The 24,713-nt window shown below is 45.5% G+C and overlaps 1 protein-coding gene across 2 annotated transcripts in view; it reads right to left on the bottom strand.

The window, feature by feature from the left end:
• Nucleotides 1-23,791, bottom strand: part of LOC144717719 (beta-1,4 N-acetylgalactosaminyltransferase 1-like) — a 39,906-nt gene extending 16,115 nt beyond the window's left edge. The window contains exons 1-7 of one of the 2 annotated variants that reach the window (XM_078593312.1): nucleotides 23,549-23,791; nucleotides 19,199-19,444; nucleotides 16,800-16,928; nucleotides 10,636-10,742; nucleotides 7,188-7,225; nucleotides 980-1,160; nucleotides 773-859 (exon numbers count right to left, since the gene is read on the bottom strand). In XM_078593312.1, the coding sequence (XP_078449438.1) occupies nucleotides 773-859; nucleotides 980-1,160; nucleotides 7,188-7,225; nucleotides 10,636-10,742; nucleotides 16,800-16,928; nucleotides 19,199-19,443 (787 nt within the window). In that variant the 5' untranslated portion in view covers nucleotide 19,444; nucleotides 23,549-23,791. The remainder of the gene's footprint in view (nucleotides 1-772; nucleotides 860-979; nucleotides 1,161-7,187; nucleotides 7,226-10,635; nucleotides 10,743-16,799; nucleotides 16,929-19,198; nucleotides 19,445-23,548) is intronic. The other variant, XM_078593321.1, reaches the window with a different exon arrangement.
• Between the last annotated feature and the right edge of the window lie 922 nt (nucleotides 23,792-24,713).

Raw genomic sequence — 24,713 nt, 5'->3', positions numbered from 1 at the left:
ATGGTAGCCAGATGGCTTGCAGAGAACCTCTGACTTGGAGAAGTCAATGTCATGTGAGCCCACTGAATTGTAACAGTGATCTGCCACGGCTGAGGTGTTTGTCCTACCGTGTTTCAGGTCTGCTTTATGTTCACGGATGCGGTCCGAGACATGTCGTTTGGTTTCTCCAATGTAACTGCTACCACAGAGGCAACTTAGTTTGTAAACGCCAGGGTACTGTATGTCTGGAACCAGATCTTTTACAGATGGGACCAGATCACGGATTTTATGTACTGTGTTGAATCGGACCTGGATCTTGTGTTTATTCAGGATTTTGGAGATCTTTTTTGTGACCTCCGCAATGTAGGGTAAGGTGATGGTTTTGAACATAATACACATAATGCACGGGCATAATATGACTTTGAGACCCCCCCTACGCATTCCACAAGTAGTGACTAATCCCATATCTGCATTTTCCATAAATATGCTAAATTCCTCTGTTGATATGCAAATTCATTTGTCAAGGCGCCCTTCCTCCCCTAACCCAGCTTAAATATACGCTGCCAAGCTTGGTGGTATTCATTCAGACGCTGTCTTTCCGACAGACCTGTTCTTCACCTGAGGACGGCTGCTTGCGCTGTGGCCAAAACGTCGTGAGAATTGTATTTTATTATGTTTTATTATTATTTTATTATTTCCCTTTTACATGACGTTACCGAAAAAACCAAGAAGAAGTACACTTTAGTAATTCGTGTTCAATCATTAGTAATATTTCCTTCACAACAAATCTCACCAGGACCCGGGTCGTAGAGCCAGGGCAAGTTCTGGTGTGCTACGATGATCGGTATCTCAGCTCTGTGTTTCCCGCTCTCCAGCTGCACTGTGGACAAAGACACCAGGAAAAAGAGCAGAGCTCGAGTCAGCAGAGCGTGCCGGCAAACGTAGTCCATGGTGCCGTAGTTGGATGTTCACGCTGGGCGTGTGTTGCTTCTCGCCGTACCCATCTCAGAGGTGCCCGGCTGGTACACTGTGTTGGTGTACGTGACCGTGCGCAACTGCAGGTTGAGACTCTCCAGGTGGGGGCTGCTCAGGGAGAGGCGTGACTTGCCAAGCCACTCTACCGTCACCTCTCCCACCTCCGCCACCGTGTCCAGCACCCCCAGCTTTGCGGACAGCGTCACCTGGGGAGGACAAAGAAGCCTTATCTCAGGAACACTGAAACACAAACTTAGCAATTGGTATATCTCCACTTGCAAATGTTTAAGAAACTCTAATGAATAAGTGAATCATCAAACGAGACCAGGTGGATCATTCATCCCATGCCATCTTACCTATAAACGTATTTTTGTGTCTGTTTGTCTGTGCACGCCTATCCTTGTGTAGTGACTAACTCGGAGACAATAATAGTTGGAGGCACTTCTTTATTAACAAGCACCATCGGGGTTAACACTTTTATAATAATCTTCTTGTTGGTTCTTTCGGTAAAGTCACGTCACCGAAAGAACCAAGAAGATGAATCCCTGCAGTCACGAAAGCTTTAAATCGAAACTTTTATAATAAGTTCATCTCTGATCAGCGACGTTACTCAGTCAGGACAGTTGGTAGGTTGCCTGACTGGTGACGTCCCGAGATGGTGACGACGGAGACGACGACAAGAAGGATGGTGAAGAACGACGAGAAGAATGGTGAAGACTTCAGCAGCACGACGGGGATCCCACTCTATACGACAGCCCCGAGATCCCCTACCGGGGCCCGTCTTATACTGTCAGCATGGCCTGGCTCCGCGCCCGGCCACGTCCCCTTCCTAGAACCTACCTGTGGTTCTTGGTGTGCCCTTTCTGTGACCTTTACCCTAGATCCCCCTCTGATGTATAACCTGGCCTGCTGACATCAGGGCTGCTGTAAGCCGCAGATCGTCTTCCCTGCCAGGAGCCAGAGCTATGCTGCTACATCTTAAACAACTACGCTGGTTTGGTGTTCTGCGTGCGTGTCTGGACGCATATTTATTTATTTACGGGCCCGCCCAGACATTAGATAAAAATAAATAAAACAGCCGGCAAAAAGCCAAAGCTCACTTTCATTCGATAAATATAAATAAATAAACCTGCCGCCCGAGAGCGTCTCTTCGGTCAACAATTGCACCTACTTTCACGCAACACCATAATCAGATGGTCGCAACGGAAAATCTACTGTAGGTACAGTGTTGCTGTTGCACTCGCCGAACACTGCGTTTTGCTGGCGATATCTCGCCAACGAAGAACGTCCGCGGGTGCAACCAAGAACCCTCCACTAATCAGATAGCCACATACATTTTCAATTCCAGAACTTTCAATAAAATCTGTTCATTATTGGTGGGGTTCGGTTCGACGGCCCAGTGGACAAAACTGACCACTCTTTCGTATGCAGCTCCATCAATATTGCACCCATTCCCTTGAAACCACTGTGCTTAATCTTTCATTGGGCCGAAACAAGTGTTTCGGCCCAATGAGATAGAGGCCCTCAACTAGGTGAACATCAACGGGGTTCCGCCACACAAGTTGATCCTCAACAAAGGCATCCCAGTGATGATGATGCGCAACTTGAACCCGGACGCTGGCCTGTGCAACGGAACACGGCTTCGCATCGTGGAAATGAAGCCACACGTCATTCGCGCGACTATCATGACAGGAATCCATAATGGTAAGGAGGTGTTGATCCCTCGGATCATCTTCATCAGCGACGACGACACGAAAGACTTCCCATTTCTACTTCGGCGCAAGCAGTTCCCCATTTACACTATGGGAACCTCATTTGCCAGTAAAAATATTATAATTGGTTTTTTACCCTTCTATCTGGCAACAAAACTGACACCTTTTTACAAGGAGTCATGTTTGCATAGACCGCAATACCTGCAGTCATAATACAAACAAAAGACATAACTCTGATAATGTACACTGTCCTTGAAGTTGATTGGTCCACACCCGAACCAGCTTTCCTTAGGAAAGCTGTCTCGGGTGTGGACCAATCAATGTGCTTGATTGGTGTGGACCAATCAAGCACATTATCAGAGTTATGTCTTTTGTTTGTATTATGACTGCAGGTATTGCGGTCTATGCAAACATGACTCCTTGTAAAAAGGTGTCAGTTTTGTTGCCAGATAGAAGGGTAAAAAACCAATTATCAGTTCCCCATTGTCCCAGCCTTCGCGATGACCATCAACAAGGCGCAAGGGCAAACTGTTCACAACCTGGGATTATATCTACCAACGCCATGCTTCTCGCACGGCCAACTGTACGTGGCACTATCGCGAGTCACGGCAAGATCCAACATCAAGGTGCTTATTGAGGGACCTGACGACGAGGAGGAAGATGGAGTGTACACGAAGAATATCGTGTATCGCCAGATATTTCAATAAGTTGCATTCTATATTTCAATAACTTGCATTCTTGAATATTGTCGATTGAGCGTCTCATAAAAATACATATAACCTCACAAAAATAAACATAAAACAATCACCAAAACATGTATATTGTGTCCAGCCACTTTCAACTCCCCACCAACCAAGCATATACACACCGCCCGCGAAGCGGGCGGCAACTGCTAGTTACTATTGTATGCCACTACACTTATAACACTTTTAACTGACAAACTGCTTGGTTGACGTTTAAACAAAGTACACAGATACAACAAACTAAGCCCCCGGACTAAAACTCGCTATTTGTATTTGCCCTTGGTCCAATGTAAACTAAGAAAATCACATTTTGTAACAATGTATGCCGATCGTAATGATAACTTTGAGGGTGCACCAAAGCACGCATCGGCGCATGCGCGGAAACACCCACTTGCGGTTGCCCCTAGCAATGCAAACAAGCTTGCTGAGCGGCTACGATGGGAGAGAGGTTCTCCTTCGTATTAAAGACTTCGTGGTCATTTTTTTTTACAAGTGTAGTGCAGTGGAACCACGCGGAGATGAGGAATTCTATAAGGGTTGTTGCCGTTTAATAAAACACTGTTACACTCAACATCCTACGCTCACACCAGTGTAGGTGCACTCTATCTTGGTTCTTTACTCTGGAGACCAAATACTATTTGGGTCCTACCCTCGGCTACCCTTTGGGCTCTCACTCGTCTGTCCGGAGCAGGGGTTCAGCCAACACCACACCGCGACAAGGAGAGAAAGACCTTATTCCAGTCGACCCTTACTGAATACTACAGGACCCTACGCTCGGCCATCCCCTTGGCTCTCCCACTCGTCTGGCTGGAGCGGGGGTTCAGCCAACATCACTCCGCGATGAAGAGGGAGAGACCCTCTGCAGCCGATCCTTACCCTGGCTCCCTACGACGACCACGCCTCCGTCACGGGGCCCACCTTAAGAACCCTTTGGGCGGCTCCTCCCCCCCCCCCAGCTCAGCTCCGCCCATGTTCTCGAAGGTGCTCTCCAAAGCCCATTCCATAACCCGTCACTTGTATGTAGCCTGTGTAGGTATATATGCCTACAATTTTAGATCAACTTTTTGCAACTTTTTGATTCAGGACTTCTGAAAGGCTCTCATAATTTTGTTGATGGACAAATGGACAAATAGAACGCCGGGCTTTCATAATAGCTTACTATTTATGTATGGATATGTTGTTACTTTTTTCAGAGAAGACAAGTTTTGAAATATATTTTTCCCCTGGGCAAAGCTGGGCACTTCCTGCTAGTTCCTTAGTGTAGCGTATTTGCTGCACTTGGTATCAGATGCCATTGAAATAAGCAGGTTGCTGACATGTGTGGTCTTTTTCCACAAACTCCGGTTATTTCCCATACGTAAAAAATTGTAGTGTAAGGAATTGGACAAACATCACTATAAGTCATGATATATTCACTGCGAGATGAAGTCTATAAACTGGTCATGGAGGAGCCCAAATGGATAAGGTAAAACATTTATTGACTCGATTCTCATGGACAAACCTCAGATTATTAGATATGTATTTGCCCAAACAGGACCCTTATTAAAATGAGCCTTTAGACTCAAGTGAAGGTTTTATGATAAATAAATGGCTATTGTCAAAATGTGACATTATGTCCAGCCCATCATATATTTAGTGTCGAAAAAGTGAGTATGAGAAAATCAACATTGGTTGTCCTGTAGATAGACTCGGTGTGCAATAGCTACGCGGAATTTCTACAATTGGATGCGGACTGTAATGGGAGATCACTGGCTAAATGCCCATTTGAGCAGGAAATCACTTTGACTTTCCGTCATCTCTCGAATAATGACTGCCATGGTGTTCCGTCGTTCGTCCCTAGAGTTATGATTGGCTGGAAGCTGAGCGGCCCCACCCCCCCTCCCCCCTCCACCATGAATGGCTCCCTCCTCATTCATGTCGGGCGTGTGAAGACATCAGGGGGGAGGGTGCCCAGTGCACATTGGGGGCACGCAGGGGCCATGCCCATGTGTGCCCAGCATTGGGGGCGAGGGGAATGTGCACGCCCAAGATAAATCTTGTTGAACAAGCGAAATACGTTTCAAGAAAAGTGCTTGGGAAGCGAAAACTCATGAAACGATCATCGTTTTCCCATTGACTCCCATGTTAAAAGCTGAGCTATCTTTCAGCCCCAACAATTTCCACTCTTGAACAACTTTTTTCACGTGAGAAATACAAATTAGAATCTATATATATGTTATGTAGGAAGAACGACGCTGAAGCCAGTCGTGTAGGGGCTGACGCCGAACTGTTTATTAAGGGCTCGCGCCTAACTCGGGGGAAGGGGTTAACACAGAGTTATTACTAATTCCCCAGGGGAAGGGTACTGGGAGTTACCTACACCCTACCAGGCTATCAGGCTCTTCCCACAGCACTGACCGAGGGTTCATCCAACTCGGCCAGCCGGGTAAAGCAGCCCTTTAGCCTGGCTCTCAAACCCTCTATCCCGGAGCCCCCTACTCCCCTACCACTCACTCTCTTGGCTCCCCGCGAAGACCCCCATCTATGTCACGGGTCTTCCCTCAAATACCCCGGGTGGCATGACGTCACTTTTCCTTGACAGCATTCCCCCCGAGGCGAGTGTGACCTGACGTCAGCACTCCTCAACATATATAAAAGGGAAGTTTGTGAATATGTGTGACTGTTCGAAATGTTTAGCATACTTCCCGACATGCAACAAACTTGAAATTTGGCATGTGGGTAGCTTCCACACTGCACACAATGCAAAACGTATAAAAATAGACTTTTGTATTTTGGGGGTGGGGGGGGGGCACAATACTGGATATATTTTGCACGGCAAGTGAGCGGCGACGTCACATCTGTGATGTCACCCGCATGCTGCAGCGTCACGCAGTGTGCCTGCTGACGTCACGCATCCCCCCCCAGCCTCCGCGTAGGCCGTGTATTAATCCAAGACAAGAATCCAAGTCTCGGGCGAAGCCAGGTTGTAAAGCTAGTTTGAGAATAAAGTAAGAAAACATCAAATGTAACACCACACATGAAGAACCACAGTGCTTGCAGGTGCCTGGCATTTATGTTGTTTGAAGGGTAGATGTTCGTGGGTGGAGGTAGCAGTAGGGGCCATACAAGACCGCTGGTTCAAATATAATTCGGCACTGATGTTAGCCATGGCTCAGTATCGAACTCGGGTTGCTGGGTTCATAGCCACTTCCTGTACTGAGCATCTGCAATTAGTGCCGCCACCGACCCAGCCCCCCACCCACCGATTACAGTGCTACCATGAGTCCCCCTCCCCAACATGACAAAACACACGGGCACACAGCACAGCTGGTAAACAAACAGCTGCAGGCCGTCGTGGACCCCCTGCCACCATGGGATACATATTAATTGATCGCTAAGCGAACATTTGGCATGTTTTGCGAACAAACGGATAGAAATTCAAATTGCTCGTTATAGCGAATTCTCTAAGACAGAACGCTCATTAAGAAAGACAAGCCTGCACTGGTGCTAGGTAGGCTTTCTTTAGGCACTCTAGTTTGCTCTCAGGAGGGCTGTTGGGGGAGTGGAGAGGGGAGGACACGTTTGGGTAGTAGTATACTGGAGGAGGGGGGTACAGGTTGATGAGGTGGAGGAGGGGGGCAGCTTGGGGGGCCTAGCAGTTGGCATGCACGAGGGGGGACCTGGGTGTACGAACATGGGGATGTTGGGGGTGGTGGGGAGCTCAGCAACATGTACTTCTAGATTATGTACAAAATAATGCTATTCATTCCGATAATATTATATAAATGTATGTACTGACCTGGTATATGTCTCTTTTATCTGCATACAAACCTAAACCTACGGAATACAAAATGTAGAAAAAAATGCAACAAGTTAGTATGATTAATCAATGACTGTGCTTTCAAATGTTGCCATTCAAGGTGAAATGTATGTTAAAATTGTGTCCTGCAATTTCTGAGATTTCAGTTTGACACCGCCTATTTTGGTTCTTCAATTCTCATGGCGAGAAGTTTATCTGTTTCTCAGACATATAAAATGTTGGCAGTCAGAACGCAGGACTGAGTACAATATGAAACACTTCTCAGATGTGAAGATAGGATCTTTTGGGTGTACAAGAGTTGACCTTGATCATGTTGGTTGTATGCAACCTTGACATTATTCACATGAAGCATTTCCCCAATTTTTCAGATCATCCAGGAATGTATGGAAGAGTACCAGCCATAATTCTTGTTAATTTAAGTCGCTGTTGTTGTCGGTTCTGGTTTCAAATGGATTGCCAAACTGCCAATGAATATATTTAGCTAAAACGTCAAAAAGTAAACTTTTCTTTATAAACTTCCCTTGAATATGTTACTTAAGCTAATGTCAGCTATTCCAACATAAAACATATTAATAATTAACGAGTCAATAACAGTACAGTACATGTTTCTCTTTTTTCTCTTTGTTGCAGAGCAATTGATGGTACTGTATCTGATTACAATCGTTAGTTAATGTTAAAGATTTTACCTAGTTCACTAACTCCACCAGAAATGTGTTTCTGTCTTTCCCAAGCCGGGATAAATGAAGAGGGTTGGTGTCTGGTGGCAACTAGGGGTCGGCACGGTTTGGCTCAAACCACCAAACCGCGGTTTGAACCGAACCAAATCGGTTTGGTTTGGCTCTGTTTGAACTGGTTCGGTTTGGTTTGGGGCTACGAAAACCGACTCGGTTTGGCTCGGACAGGGTGGAACCGGCTCAAACTAGTTTGGTTCAAGCCAACTTAAGAGGTTTGGTTTAGCTTAGTTTGGTTTGGTTTTGGTTTGGTTTGGTTCAGTCGTCGCTGGTTTGGTTTGGATTGCTCAATTTGAAACCAGTTTGAGTCGGTTCAAACCGTGCCGACCCCTAGTGGCAACCGGCCGTAAAACCCTCAATCCAATACATGAAAAGTCCTTGCAAATAATTGGCCCTCAGTCCCCCGCAGCCCTTAAGTGGGCAGAGAGTGCAAAGAATATCGGCACCCAATGACTCTGCCACGGCAGGGAGTGCAGACCAGGGCGGTGGTAATATGTTATCTGCACATGTCAAGATGTAGAATAAAATGGAAAGAGCAGAAGGTTGTTGGGGAGAAAGATATAGTTGGCTGCATGAAATATTGGAACAATGACAGGAAAAGGTCAGGAATTAGCGGACTGCTTGAGGAGGAATGTCGGCATCGCATGCATCCAGGAAACAAAATGGAAAGGCAGCAGAGCAAAAGAGATTGGCTGTGGTTTTAAATTGTTATACCATGGAAGGACAGCAAGGAGAAATGGGGTTGGAGTTGTGCTGAGTGAGGAGATGAAGAGTGAATGACAGACTGATGATAGTCAGACTGGTACTGGACAGTGGGGTTGTATATGTGGTGTGTGCGTATGCCCAGCAGGTGTACTGCAGTGGGGAAGAGAATGAATACTTTCGGGAGAGCTTAGACCAGGAGCTTCAAAGCTTACCAGTAGATGAAGCAGTGGTGATGGGCGCAGACTTAAATGGAAGAGTGGGAAAAAGGATGGATATGAAAGGAACCATGTTGGATGCAAATATGGCAGTACGAATGGGGAGGAGATGACATTCTTCGAATGGCCCAGGCAAATTATATTGTAGTGGTGAATACCTACTTCCAGAAGCAGGAGGGACATTTAATGACCTATCAGAGTGGAGAGGTGAAAAGCCATATATAGTTCATTCTGGTGAGGAGGAAGCATCTGAAAGGAGTGAAGAACTGCAAAGTGATCCCTGGAGAGTTTGTGATTGGCCAACATAGACGACTGGTAGCAGACTGCATAGTGAAATGAGTTAGGAAGAGGCAAGTGAGATAAAATAACTATAGCAGGGTGAAGTGGTGGTGACTAAACAAAGTGAAAGAAAACTTATGCAGAAAAGCTATGGAGAACTTAAAAAGCATAAGGCCTAGGGGGAGCGTGAATGAAATATGGGAACACCTGGTGAGTGGAATACTGAAAGCAGCAGGTCGTACAGTGGGAGTGAGCAACGGACAGATGCAACAGAAGAAAGCATGGTGGTATATTGATGAAGTGCAAAATGCAACAAGAGAGAAAAAGGCTACGTTTAAGAAGTGGCAGACCACAAGAGAGTAGGACCATCTGAATGAATACCTGGCAGCGAGAAAAGAGGCAAAGCGAGTGGTAGCAATGACAAAAACAACAGCATTTGCACAACTATACAAGAAGCTTGACATAAAAGAAGTTGAATAGATGGTATACTGTTTGGAAAGAGCCAGAGAGAAAAAGACCAGGGACATCGACCATGTGAATCCCGTTAAGTACAGTGAAGGACGAACAATCCTGAATGAGGTAAAGGTTAGAGAGAGATGGAAAGAGTACTGAGAAGTTGCTGAATGTGGAAAACCCAAGATGTGAAATGGTTGAGGAACATCAAAGAATTTAAGTAGTTGCTTGCTGTACTAGTAACTAATTGGCATGTTCTTTTTACATGACAAACCTTATTAATTTGCCGTGTCGGGAGGTGGCGGGTTTAACAACACTCATATTTACGCGCTTCAAATAAAAAAACATATATTATGGATGATATTGGTCGCGAAAGTCTAAGTGTTAAAATGATGAAGATTATTAGGTAACTAGTTCATAAAGCCTGTGTTCACCAGGCAAAAGTTTTCAATAAATATAATAATTTACCAGATATGATTGAAAAAAATAGTTGATGACTTGATTCAATTTCTCATATTTAAAGACGTACCCATCGGAAACCGCTCAATTAAAAGATTCAGTTCTTTTCTTATTATAAATTATTTTTTATTTTCTTATTAGACAAGAACAAAAATAATTTACATCATGCTCTATGAGGGAAGCACCTATCTTTAACAGTTTTCGAATAATTCAGATTTGAATATGATAAAATGCATTTTTTTCTGTTCAAAACTGCATTAATACAAAATATCTCAAAATCAATAAAAGGTAGAAGAATGGTTCTCGTTTTTATTTCATTTGACACGCACAAACATGTTTATGGGACACTTAAAATCGAGATTTGGGGGCCTTAAAATTTAAAATCTTGGATTTTCAGATTTCTCCTGTTGTTTGTGTCCTAAAAGCTAGCTATGTGCCAAATTTCAGTTGTCTACCTTGCTGGGAAGTACCCTAGAGTTTTTGAGACATACATACAGATGAAGGTCTTTATTTATATAGAAAATATGATTATGTAGACTTGCGTCATGTTTCCATAAAATGATCGCAGGGTTCCATGCCTCTCACCCGGTATGAGGATGGTCTGCATTGGCGGCACCTGCAGGCCTTGGGTCGGGTAGGAGAGCGGCGAGTTCGGATGAGCCACGAGCACCTTCTTCAAAAGAGGATCCTGCCTATGGGCAAACCATGTAAAAAAAAATTTACACAATTTGCTGAGAACATGCCCAAAGGATGAACATGTTGTGGCCAGCAACAAACAGCACGGTTAATGTTGCAACAGATGACAATTAATACGTGTCTTGAGTCCAGCAAGCTTATAAGAGCTTGGGAAAAGAGACGGCAGGAGGAAATTCTGCAGAGGAGCAGTGTGAGGAAAGAAGGAGAAAGAGAAGTGGTCTGATTTCCCATATGGTGATTAAACATGATATGGATTAAACAAAACAGCCAACCTCGTAGACTGAGTGTTCAACATGGGAGGAGGAATTAAGGAGTGAATTTTATGAGAAGAGTAACCACGATAGTTGTGATAAATGTGTGGTAATGAGGCGACTGACCACTGGTGACTGGAGTGAATTGGTGAGAGGTGGATTATCCATCAAGATGACTATTTTATGTTGAATTATATCAGGTACAGTGAGGTAGGAATTGGTTTCACCACCCAAGAATGACAACGGTATTAAGTTTTAACCAGTGACTTTAATTGCAACATTTTAAATAAAGTCAAATCTATTAAATTGACCAGGGTTAGATAGATTTGAGCAGCACCATTGGTGTAGCAGTGGTGCTTTGCTAAAGTATATGTGAGCTGACATTTTTCATGTGTTTAATTTGACAAGTTTCCAACAAAAGTTTTAGACATGTGTAATAAAGCTCGTTGGAGCGACTTCTGGAATCCGTCTTTTATTCAACTTGTATTACAGCTTTCCTTCACGCTGCTGACAGGCAGCGTGAGAGGGACAGATATAGAGAGAGACACACTGCCACGTGGCAACCCGGAGCCCCGCTCCCGCGTGGCCCCCTGCCTCTGTTCGTTCCCGTTCTGACCACGTGTCGTTCGTCTCCACCCCTATTTAATACCCGGGTCATGTGGTATGTTTCCGCCAATCCTCGTTAGCCTTCATGGAATATTCCAGGCCCCCTCGTAGCTCCCGGGACCACGCCCCTGACTCATCTCCCCATTGGCTGTGGCCAAAGCCAGCAGAACCAATCCTTACAGCTGTCACCTTTCCATTACGTCAGGGTCACGCCCCCTAGGCTTCCCCCCATTGACTATAAACCAGGACCAGCAGAGCCAATGATCATGACGAGTTGTGATACGTCAGTGAGCCGGATATATCCTCACATTACACATGTCAAACAACACGCAGAGCTATACAGCACAACTGCAAAAAACCTACACAGTCGAATGTAATTGAAATTATAAAAAAATATTTTGTTCATATTTGTGTAATGCGAGCGTAAATGGGGTTACTGCTGGGCTCTGGCCCAATCACACGGCCCGGGGTATTGGGGGGCGGAGCCCGGTATTGGGGGCGTGTGGGAGGGGCCGCCGTTCACCTCGGCAATGGGAAGCGAGGTGAATGGAGGTGGAGCCAGCAGGGCAGTATGGGAAGGCCGGATCTGACGATCCGGGAGGGAGGAGTCAGGGTCATGTGGGAGAGAGGATATAGAGGGGAGCCCGGAAGAGATCGTGGTCAGTTGATGGAGTGAAGAAGCAGGACCACGTTAGGTGGCCGCCGCGCCATCAGCCACGTGGCTGATGGGGCTTCGGCACACCATCGGCCAGCGGTGTGCGGAGCGGGGTGGAGCGGTGCGCCCGACGCAAGAGGAGCTGACGGGAGAGCGCGTGCGGGGCGCGCGCGAGGAGGAGCTAACGGAGGAGCGTACGGGGCACGCGAGAGGAGCATGCGCGGCACGCGAGAGGAGCGTGCGCGGCACGCAAGAGGAGCGTGCGTGGCACACGAGAGGAGACGCTGGTTCCTTGTCAGGACCAGCAGGGTGTGAGGACGAGTGGAGGAGCTGAGGAGGAGGCACGTGCGCGGGCGCATGAGAGACGATGCTGGTCCGCGGAGGAGATCAGCGGGGTGCGGAGAAAGAACTTGAATAAAAGACCAACAGAGACCAGCAGTGCCTGACGGAGTCTTTTATTACATTTGTACAACAAAAAGCTAACACTATAGTATAGTGATAATATAGGTTTTTTGGGGTTATGTTGTAAAACCCGCCACTACCCGACACAGCCAGTTAGTAAGGTTTGCCACGTAAGTAGAACATGCCAATTCGTTACTAGAACAGCACACCGGTGTGTTGGAGAGAAAATTTACATTTACAAATTGAGGACAGTACGATGTTTTGCCAGTAATTACAACTTGCATTATCAGGCGGACAGCCAGATTTGTGTTTCATTCCTTAAATAGAGAGATAGATTTGATGAGCACACTTGTGAGCCCTTCTCATGCGAAGGAGACGAAAAGAAGACCAAAGGAATATGAATTACTCCCAAATACAATTGTCAGCAGTGGAGGAACACACGTGCCATCGAGGACACTGAATGTATTTTAATGTTGAAGTTCTGTGCAGAACTAGTTACGACTGGTCAAGAATGATTAGATAACCTATCGAAATTTAGAGAAATAAAAATAAGTGTAACCGTTCGGATAGCTCCAGGCTCAGTGCTGCTTGAAAGGGAATCATAAAATCCCTATTCAGGTTACCATACGTCAATGGGGATTACCTGTATGCAAACGACAGGAGGTACAAGAACAATGTGTATGCATAATGTACATTGATTACCATATGAATTACGAAATGGGCAATGGATACCCATTGTAATTTATATGCATTAATTAATACCCCCCCTCCTTCACACGTGAAGGGTTCAAGAGTGATGTCATCACATAAATCCCTCTATTTAAGGAATGAAACAAGAGGATTTCTCCACAAATCTGGCTGCCCGCCTAATGATGCTAGTCGTAATTATTGGCGAAACGTCATACACAGATTGTAAATGTGGATTTGCTCTCCAACACATCGGTGTGCTGTACAAGTGTAATGACGACTTGACACTTCTCTTGAGATAACACTTTATTGAAGACACGTTCACTTGACATCAGGCGGAGATCCCACTGCAACAGCCCCAAGTCTCCCATGCATCTCCCTTATATACCGAGGCCACGCCCCCCTTCTCGATCATTCTCGCCGATTCTGGATGCTCGCTCTACCGGCAGACTCTACCGTCCTCTCCCGTCACCTGACCACTCTCCTTTCTTCGAACATTCCCGTAGCCACCAGTCCCTTCGCACTCACAATTGATACCCTTGTTATTACTTCCCGTGGCCACTAGTCCCCTCACACCGCATGCAGGCTCTATTGTCATTACACAAATAATGAATTGGCACATTCTGTATACGTGACAAACCTTACTAATTGGCTGTCCGGTTGTGGAGGGTTTAACGACACATTTATATTTATGCGTTCTAACCCCAAAAAACCTATACAGGCAGTCCCCGACTTACGATGGAGATGCGTTACAACGACCTCATCGTAAGTCGAAAATATCGTAAGTCGAAAATGGCCTAGCCTACCCAGGAGTCTTAAAGAATGGTGATAATTTAGCAAAACAGAGCAATTTACAATACCGTACTGCATAAATTATATGCGTACAGTACATCCCGGCAGCGTCCCAATGTACAATATCGTACCTCGTACGCTGCTGCGTTTGCCTGCCACGCGAAATGTTGAATATTTACAATTTTGTCATATCGCTATCGCCATCGTAAGATCGAAATATTGTAAGTCGGACCATCGTAAGTCGGGGACGACCTGTATTATGGATGATGTTGGTCGCAAAAGCCTACATGTTAAACAGTACAGTGGTAGTTGATACTTCAGACTTGTTTTACCCTGGAAAGTGAGGGACCTGCCAAGTTGTTTTACAATATGGGGAGATGTTGCTATGTATACTCTTTGGTTCTTTCGGTAAAGTCACGTAGGTATGAAATTAAATAAATCAAGACGTTTCGGGTGCAACACAAGCGTCCGTCATCAGGCATGATCTGCTGCTGAGGCAGACTGTTTTGAAAAGGGTTTGAAATGGGTGTAGCCCAAGGGTCATACAGAAGTGGGCGGGGCTAGTGATGTTAATGTGAGAAATTAGCATGCAAATGTAGGATCGGAGAGTGGCCTCCTCGACGAGGGCACGGAAGTGGCTTTGTTAATGTGAGAGATTAGCATGTTAATGTAAGAGGCAAGAGCGTCAACGTAAGAGAACCACCACAACAGTGGCCATGCCAGTGAGACACACAGCCCATAACACAGTAAGAACCAACGATACATCGAGGCTAATGGAGCAGAAGTGGTCATGTTAGTCAGACCCCAGCCCGTTAATGCAAAGGCATCCGACAGGGCAATGCAACTCAGAGAGTCGGAGATAACAGCCAAATGGCAGGAAGGATAGAAGCATCACAGCGAGTTATGACTTTACCTGGTTAATAACGTCCTGCGATTGTGAGAGATGAACTGTAGGGCATGTGAGCATGAGAGTGCAATGCAAAGGACATGTGAGCATGTGAGATCTAAGAGAGAGGGATATAGAGAGAGACAGAGAGTCGGAAATAACAGCTGACATAGGCAGGTAGGATGGAAACATCACAGTCAATTAAGACTTTATCTGGTTATTAACGTCCTTCCAATGATCGTTCAGTTTGTACACATCTTCTCGGTTGAAGTTGTCTGTGTTTATACATCTGGATGGCATCATGAACAAATCTCTGAAGGTAGCCGGTAGGTTTGCAGAGTACCTCCGTCTTGGAAAACTCTATTTCGTGTGAGCCCACAGCATTAAAACAATGATCAGCAATGGCAAAAGTATTGGTCCAACCGTGTTTCAGATCTGCCTTGTGTTCACGAATGCGGTCCGAGACATGTCATTCCATTTCCCCAAAGTAACTGCTGCCGCAACCACAACTCAGTTTGTAGACATCAGAGTATTACATGTCAGGAATCACATCCTTTACAGATGGGATTAAATCACGGATTTTGTATACTGTGTTGCAACGAACCTGGATCTTGTGTTTAAGATTTTTGAAATATTTTTGGTTAACTTTGCTATGTATGGTAAAGTGATGGTTTTGGTTGGATCCTCAGAAGGTTGTCTCCCCATGGCTGGGGAGACAGCTTTGCGGATTGTACGGTCTGAGTATCCGTTCATCCTGAGGGCTTGGTGTACGTGCTCCAACTCACTGGCTAGGTGGTGCTTGTCGGAGATGCAACAGGCCCTATGGTGTAGTGTTTAATGAGGGAATTCTTCTGCGCTGGATGGTGGTGGGTGTCAGGCTTGAGATAGGCATACGTGTGGGTGGCTTTCCTGTAGACCGAATGTCCCAACGAGCCAGCAGGTCTCTTCTCAATCAAAGCATCCAGGAATGGTAGCTTGCCATCCTTTTCCACTTCCATGGTGAATTTGATAGACGGGTGTATGGAATTGATGTGGTTGAGAAATTGGTTCAGTGCTGGCAGGCTATGTGGCCAGACGACGAACGTGTCATCTACGTTCCTCTTCCACAAGGAAGGACGTAGGGTGGATGTCTGGATGGCATCTGTCTCAAATTTCCCCATGAAAACATTAACTACCACTGGCGATAAGGGAGAACCCATTGGGGTACCCTAATTTTGTTTGTAGAATGTACCATTCCAGGTGAAGTATGTGTTGGTAAGGCAGTGCCTTACCAAAGTTGGTACATCTGGATTCAGTCCTTGTTGGACCAAGTCTTCAATGATTGCAATGGTGTCAGGTACCAGTGCATTGGTGAACAGAGAGATTACATAAAAACTGACAAGCAAATCATCTGGAGACAATGAGATGTGCTTGATTAGAGAAACCAAGTGAGTTGAGTTAGTACAGCTGAGGTGGACTTGCCCTTGAAAGGAAGCAGGGTCTCAGACAGAAATCGGGCCAGTTTGTAGGTGGGTGAGATAAGGGTGGAGACGATAGGACGGAGCGGGGTACCTACTTTGTGGATTTTTGGAAGGCCATAAAATCTGGGTGGTCTAGCAGCTGAATGTTGCTATGTGTTTGTTTTAATGAAGATATCAGTGAAGTAAAGTTCTGGAAGTAATAATGTTTGTAGAGAGGTCTCGAGGCTACTTGAAAAATTGAAAAGAAAAATAAAGATGAAAGTTCAAAACCAGAGGGGATGGTAGGGGTTGGAAGATGTCACATTGCAGCATACCTCTGTAAGAATTCTTGCATTTCCTTCTGTCTCCTCCGGCGTGTGCCCTCAACTTCGGAGGGCGAGAACCATTTTTCTAGTTCTATGGCATTCTGACCTTCACAGGAGCACGAACCAACAGACAGTAGCCTGCACACCACCACCATGCCATTACTCACTTGGGACACGATGACCGATTCCCACATTCACGTGTCCAAACATTACACCAAAGACTAGTGGACCCATGGTGTCAGTTTGCTTGCACAGCACACTAGAGGCCGACCGAAACTAAATTTCTGGTTTCGGCCGAATCCAAAACCAGACCGAAATAAAAAAAAATTGACTTTCGGCTGAAACCGAAGCCGAAACCGAAAGTTTAACTAGACTTTCGGCCGAAACCGAAGCTTAAACCGAAAGTTTAACTACACTTTCGGCCGAAACCGAAGCCGAAACCGAAAGTTTAACTACACTTTCGGCCGAGACCGAAACAGAAAGGTATATAACCGAAGTTACCGAACACAAGATTTATGAAATATGTCATGATGCAATGCTATTTAAATTAAAAATAAATCTAGAACTAATCATTCAGAATTATTCAGAGCCTGCAGTAAGAGTCGCTAAATATCAAATCTTTAGGTGTTACTTACTTAGTAATTATATCCAAACAAATGAATGTTGTAGTTAAGAAACAGCAGTTTTTCCGCATTCAGCCAGACATGCTGCTGTCTGTTGACCGGTCGTATATACACTAGCAGACCATGGTTGCGGCTGTAACCTCGCTCCCAAGCTGCTGCCTCTGACATGTGTGTGTGTTTGCAGCCTATCGCATAGGATTGCCTAGCGCCGACTGACCAGCCGATAGGCAGAGTGATAGATGTAGCACTAGCGTTATATTCTAAAAATAGATCTTCGGTTGACGAATGATGACCGAAGGTCAATATCAGTTTCGGCCGAAACCAGACCGAAAGTAAAAAATTGACTTTCGGCCGAAACCGAAAGTATGCCGAAAGAGGCCATTTTCCAACTTTCGGCGCTGAAACCGAAACCGAATTTCGGTCGGCCTCTACAGCACACTCCATCTCCTGGTTTTCAAGTGCATGTGACTTGCACGTGGTTTGTTTATTAACGTTTGTAATGAGAACATATTAATGTGTCATCAGTGTTCACCCACTTTCATCTATTTAATTTGGTGGAAGACTGATCTGTCATATTGTTTGACCAACGTGGCACACAATTGCACATGACACCACATGCGCCATCATATGCTAATTCTGCTAGTCGAGCATTAACTGGTGTTAATCATATTTCAAATAATTTCTAATTTAGAAATCTGGCAATTATATTGATGATTTCAGCAATGAAAATTAGTTTCATCCTTGTGTAGTGTAATAGCGCCGACTGTTGTCCAGCAACGGCCACTGCGGTGGACGAACAGTACACACGTTGGTGAGCATATACACGGGTGTGTCGGCAGGGCAGAGGAACTGGGGGAAGGGTCATGGTAGACCCCATCTGGAAGCCTCGGGAACCTGCTAGTGGGTTCGAGAAGGGAGGTGTGGTCAGGGCGGAGCCAGGCCACGCTGGGAAGCATAAAAGCAGCTGAGAGCGGGAGCTCGTGGCTGCTGGTTCTGGGAGTAAACTCATCTCGATGTCACTGTCGTCTTCGCTGCGTTCGTCGCTGCCGTCTTCACTAGATATTGCATGGCCGGATAGTTGTTGGCTGTCTCGGTTGGTGCCATCGGTGTTACACGGTCAGGGTTGTGTTAAGGCTAGGCTAGATGACTAGGGAGAGTGCATGGGCGAACCTGTGAAGGTGTTAATAAACGTGCTCCTTTAAAGCCTTGTCTCCCACTCCGCTGACACTCCACTTGTAACAGCTACTTTGTCAAATGTTCTCTATTTTGTTAATATGTTTTCTATAACTTAAAGTTATCTGTATGTAATGTTTACTTCACGCATTACTGTAAGGTGTGTTAGACATGCTGCAACTCACCTATCAAGTTCTCACCTACACATGTGATGTGAAATCATGAGACCCGAGGTGGAGCCCTGACCGCCCTGATACTAATTATTGGGCCTTTTCACAAGCACACACTTTATATCAAAACGATGGATGTTGCCGTAACTGCCAGGTGAAAAGACCATCTCGGCATAACTTGTTGACTTAAGTTTCCTCCTCGGAAATTGAGTGGAAGTGTGATTAGCTTCACCGTCACAATGCCTGGAGTCGTAGCTAGATATTTTTGCCACAAGCCCCCCTCACTCACTCTCCCTTCGTCCCCACCGTGTGGCCAGTTGCAACTGCTTGTTTTGTTCCCAAGAATTCAGCTTCCACGTTCGGGTGATGCACCTATCGGAAGTTGCCTCCAAGGACAGCTGCCCTGCCTGCAACCACCCTTGGCTACGGAATTAACCCTCACCGCTGCACGCTGGGCTTGAGGCGGTAGTGAACTTGCGTGTCGTTAGGGAACAGCTGGGCATAGTCCGAGAGGTTCATTGAGAACGCCTGCTCGTACCACCGCTGTCCGGTAAATTCCGGAGACTTCACGCTCAGCAACTTGGCAAGGTGCAAATACTTGTACACACTCGGCGTGGAGAAGAAGATGACAGACAACAGTGCCACGACGGCGAGCATGCTCAAGAGCGTGAACTTCTTCATCTTCATGCTACACGTGGAGGAGGGGTTAAACAAGAATTAAAATACTCTTTGGTTCTTTCGGTAAAAGTCACGTAGGTATCAAATAAAATAAATTAAATCTCGACGTTTCGGGCGCAACACCAGCATCCGTCATCAGGTGGGAAACCACAGCAAGAAACAATTGCTGAAGTAGGAAAAAGAGCTGCCGTGACAAGAGGCTATATAGGTAAGAGAGGGGGGAGGAGCAAGAGAGGAGAGATAGAGAGGGGGGTGTGGGATAGGGGAAGTGGAGCACTGCTAGAGCATTTAGAGGACGAGCAGACAAAATGCCGGGGGCAGTGGGTGGGGCTGGGAGCGGGAGGCTGAAGAAACTGGAGATGTGGATATGAAGGCAACACCATCAAGCAGTTAAGGTTTTACCTGGTTAATAACATCCTTCCATTGATTGCTCAATTTGTATCAATCTTCTCGGTTGAAGTTATGTCTATGTTTATATATCTGGATGGCTTCATGAACAAACCTTTGATAGTAGCCTGAACGTTTGCAGAGTACCTTGTTCTCGGAAAAAAGAATATCATGAGAGCCCACAGCGTTATAACAATGGTCAGCTACGGCAGAGGAATTGGTTCTGCCGTGTTTCAGATCTGCCTTGTGTTCGTGAACACGATCCAAGATATGTCGTTTCGTTTCCCCAATGTAACAGCCACCACAGGTGCAACTTTGTTTGTAGATACTCTTTGTTTTTTTGCGGTAAAGTCATGTAGGTAAAAAATATAAAATAAATTAATATGAAAACAAATAAATTACATCACGACGCTTCGGAAGCAACACAAGCAACCGTCATCAGGTGTTGACTGCTCCAGCAAACTTACTGAGGCGTATAAAGAGAGTTATTAAGAGACAACGTGTTTATATAGGGTGTTAGGGGGGGGGGGAGGAGCCAAGGGGTCGGGGGGGGGCATACGGCAGGCCGTGTGGACGGTCGAGTACGGGATTAGCATGAGTTAAGCCGATAGATAAACTTCAAATCTATAATTAGTTTGTAGAATCCAGGATATTGCATGATAGGGAATGACATCCTTCACATGTGGGATTAGATCACGGATTTTGTGTACTGTATTGAATCGGACCTGGATATTGTGTTTGTTTAAGATTTTGGAAATATTTTTGGTAACACCTGCTATTTATAGAAACGTGATGGTTTTGATCGGCATCTAAGGGGGTTGTTTCTCCATGGTTAGTTAAACAGCTTTGCGAATAATGCGGTCCGAGTACCCATTCATCTTGAGGGCCTGGTGTACGTGTTCCAGTTCACTGGCTAGGTGGTGTTGGTCAGAAATGCAGTGGGCCCTATGGTGTAGGGTTTTGATGAGGTAGGTAACTCAGCTCACTTGGTCTCTCTAATCACGGGCATTTCACTGTCCCCAGATCATTTTATCGTCAGCTTTGATGTAGTTTCTCTGTTAACCAAGGTTCCTGTGCCTGACACCTTAGCAATAAATGAAGATTTAGTCCAACATGGACTGAATCCTGATGTTCCTACTCTGGTTAGGCACTGCCTTACCAATACTTACTTCACCTGAATGATACTTTTGGCAAACAAAATGTAGGTACCCCCATGGGTTCCCCCTTATCACCAGTGATAGCGAATGTTTTCATGGATAAATTTGAAACAGATGCCATCCAGACATCCACCCTACGTCCTTCCTTGTGGAAGAGATATGTAGAAGACACTTTACATTCATTCCATACACCCATCCATCAAATTCACCATGGAAGTAGAGAAGGATGGTAAGCTACCATTCCTGGATGTTTTGTTTGAGAAGAGACCTGATGGCTCGTTTGGACACTCTCTACAGGAAAGCCACCCACATAGATTCCTATCTGAAACCTGATTCCCACCACCATCCAGCACAAAATAATTCACTCATCAAAACACTACACCATAGGGCCCACTGCATTTCTGACCAACACCACCTAGCCAGTGAACTGGAACACGTACACCAGGCCCTCAAGATGAATGGGTACTCGGACCGCAATATTCGTAAAGCTGTTTCTCCAACCATAGAGAAACAACCCCCAGAAATGCCGATCAAAACCATCACGTTACCATACATAGCAGGTGTTACCAAAAAGATTTCCAAACACAAGATCCAGATCCGATTCAATACAGTACACAAAATCCGTGATCTAATCCCATCTGTGAAGGATGTCATTCAATATCCTGGAGTCTACAAACTAAGTTGCACCTGTGGTGGCTGTTACATTGGAGAAACGAAACAATATATCTCGGACCGTGTTCGCGAACACAAGGCAGATCTGAAACATGGCAGAACCAATTCCTCTGCCGTAGCTAACCATTGTTATAACGCTGTGGGCTCTCGTGATATTGGTTTTTTTCGAGACCAAGGTACTCTGCAAACCTTTGGGCTACTATCAAAGGTTTGTTCATGAAGCTATCCCGATATATAAACATAGACATCACTTCAACCGAGAAGATTGATACAAATTGAGCAATCAATTGAAGGACGTTATTAACCAGGTAAAACCTTAACTGCTTTATGGTGTTGCCTTCATATCCGCATCTCCAGTTTCTTCAGCCTCCCACTCCCAGCCCCGCCCACTTCCCCCCCCCCCTCCCCCCAGTATTTTGTCTGCTCGTCCTCTAAATGCTCTAGCAGTGCTCCACTTCCCCTACCCCACACCCCCCTCTCTATCTCTCCTCCCTTGCTCCTCCCCCTCTCTTACCTATATAGCCTCTTGTCACGGCAGCCATTTTTCACACTTCAGCAATTGTTTCTTGCTGTGGTTGTCCCACCTGATGGCGGACGCTTGTGTTGCGCCCAAAACGTCGTGATTTAATTTATTTTATTTTATACCTACCTGACTATCCTTGCAGTCACGAAAACTTCAAATGAAGAATTAAAATCGTGACGTATGACAGAAGGCTGTGCGGCCGATGGGATGTGTAAAATATACTTTGATTTGGTATGTGGAGACAGACATTGGAAGGTATTGTGTGATGTTTTATTATATATATTATATAACAGCATTAGTTTGCATTGTTCATAAACAAAAACTTAACACACTGAGTTTTATGCTTTTTTTGCTGTTAGAGAAGTGTTGTTGACTTCTATGCTGATTTGTTTTGCTTTTAGAGAAGTGTCCTTGTGTTGAGTTTTTGTTATTTGTGCTTGTGCAAACAAAACATAGCATTCAGAAATAGGTGTATTGCAAATTAAACCTGGGAAGCAATCCGCGTGCTGTAATACACGTCAGCTAAACGGTGAGGACATTGTAATGATTGTGATTGAAGTGATTTCCCTAATTTCTGTTCTCTTCTCACCGGAGCCACTCAATTGGGTTAAACCTCTAAGAAACGTAAGACGTGGAGAGCAATGATTAATCACAGATGAGCCTACATCTGCACGTTGTGTTAAGCAATTGGGATTTTTAGGATAAAGGCGTAAAATATGGAGAGACGGTGTTTTTAAATGATTTGTATGCTTTGCTGATGAGACACAGACGGTCGAAACAGGTCCAGAGTTTACTTAAATCACTAATTGTTTCGGTCACTGCTCGTGCAAGTACTTCGACTAGAGAGAGCTCTGATGCTTGCCGAATTCGAAAAAATATGGCTCTTGTTATTTTGGTTGCTGACCCCTGTATTAGAGCATATGGGGAGAAAATATTTACACAAACAAGCAAAGCTGGGGGAGATGTAGAGGGATGGGGGGGTCTAGACTGGTCTAGGTAAGGTTCAGGCACCACTCACTACCGGGCCACAGTCCAGCTGTGGCGATGGAGGTAATACGGACCACATGTGAGGGAAGGTGGGGGCTCAGGACTGGTTCATACACCATTCACCACTGGGTTAACAGTGGTGAGGGAGACAAACTAAGCACTGTGGTGGGGGGGGGGGGCAGTGATCGAGGTATAAATGTGTTTTTACTATATATGTGTAAAAAATCCGTACCGATGTAAATGCAAATGTGTGTATGTATACCGTACATAAGGGTGTAAGTGTGCACATATACACGAGTGAAGATGTATGTTTGAGTGAGTGGATGTGTGTAAATGTAGAATTAGGATTCATATGTAGATGTATGTGTGAATGTATGCAATACTGTACGTTAGATGACTTGGTCAGGAGAAGCAGGCTGAGCGTGTGAGCAGGTGAGAGCAGGCTGCAGGCAAGAACAGGGTTTTAAAGATAACAGAATTTAAATAAAAAAAGGATCTAAGGTCGATGTACGTAAAGGAAAAATAAATATCACCCGACAAAGTAAACATTTAAAATCTTGAAAGGCTGGCGAGGCAGGCAAGACCGGAAAAGTTGCCTACGTCCCCTGCAGGTGAACCCCACACACGTCAGGATTGGAGCACTCCAGGCGTGCCTCGCTTAACGAGCGGGATAAGTTTTTTTTCCTATTGATCTGCATGTTAACAGCTGAGGGGTACATTTCAGCCCCAAAATATTGCACTCTTGAACAACTTTTTATAACGTGAAAAATACGAATAATAATTGAACAAAAAAGAAAACGTCAAATGTAACGCCAAACATGAAGAACCACAGTGATAGCCCCCCCCCCCCCCGTATAACCTAAACAGACTGCTGGGGCAAGTGCTGTTTGCGAGCACCTATGAAGGGCAGAACGGCACATATGGGGTGGGCGACTATCACCACGGCCGACCGCCTTTGCCTCCATAGTGGCGATGTTTACACACCACATTATGTACTAATTTTAGGCTGAATCGAGCGGTTTATATATCGTTTACTGGGGTTGGGCGTGTGGGGGAATCGAACTCGGCTCGCCGGGTTCGTAGCGCAGCATAACGTGAACGACGACACTAGCGCTCCTGACACACATACACAAAAGATAATCACACACACGCGCGTGCAAAGACAAAGATCCCCTGTTTAGCCTTAACAGACTGTTGGGGCAAGTGCTGTTAACGACCACTTATGAAGGCCAGAATGGTAACACGAGGTGGGTGGCTAGCACCACGCCCGACCGCCTTTGTCTCCATAGTGGCGATGTTTACACACCGCACCAGGTGGATGGCTCCAGCCAAAACAGTTGGCCGGTTCGTTTGCCTAGTGCGAGCAGGAATTTGCAAGTTGTATTGGAACAGTTTTGTCACGGAATTTGTTATCTAAGTGGGGCTTGCGTGCAATTAGTGTGTCGACTCAGTAGACCTAATGAACGGGCCTCAGGAACAGAACCCGTTCGTAATGCAGGGACTGGCCGTAAAGTATTTTGACGCTGAGTTGAAAATAACGTAGCATTTTCAGC

Source organism: Lampetra planeri, chromosome 1, assembly GCF_965212315.1.
Source record: "Lampetra planeri chromosome 1, kcLamPlan1.2.h2, whole genome shotgun sequence".
Classification (NCBI taxonomy): domain Eukaryota; kingdom Metazoa; phylum Chordata; class Hyperoartia; order Petromyzontiformes; family Petromyzontidae; genus Lampetra; species Lampetra planeri.
The sequence above is the reverse complement of the archived record's forward strand: the minus strand, read 5'-3'. Positions and strand labels throughout refer to the sequence as shown.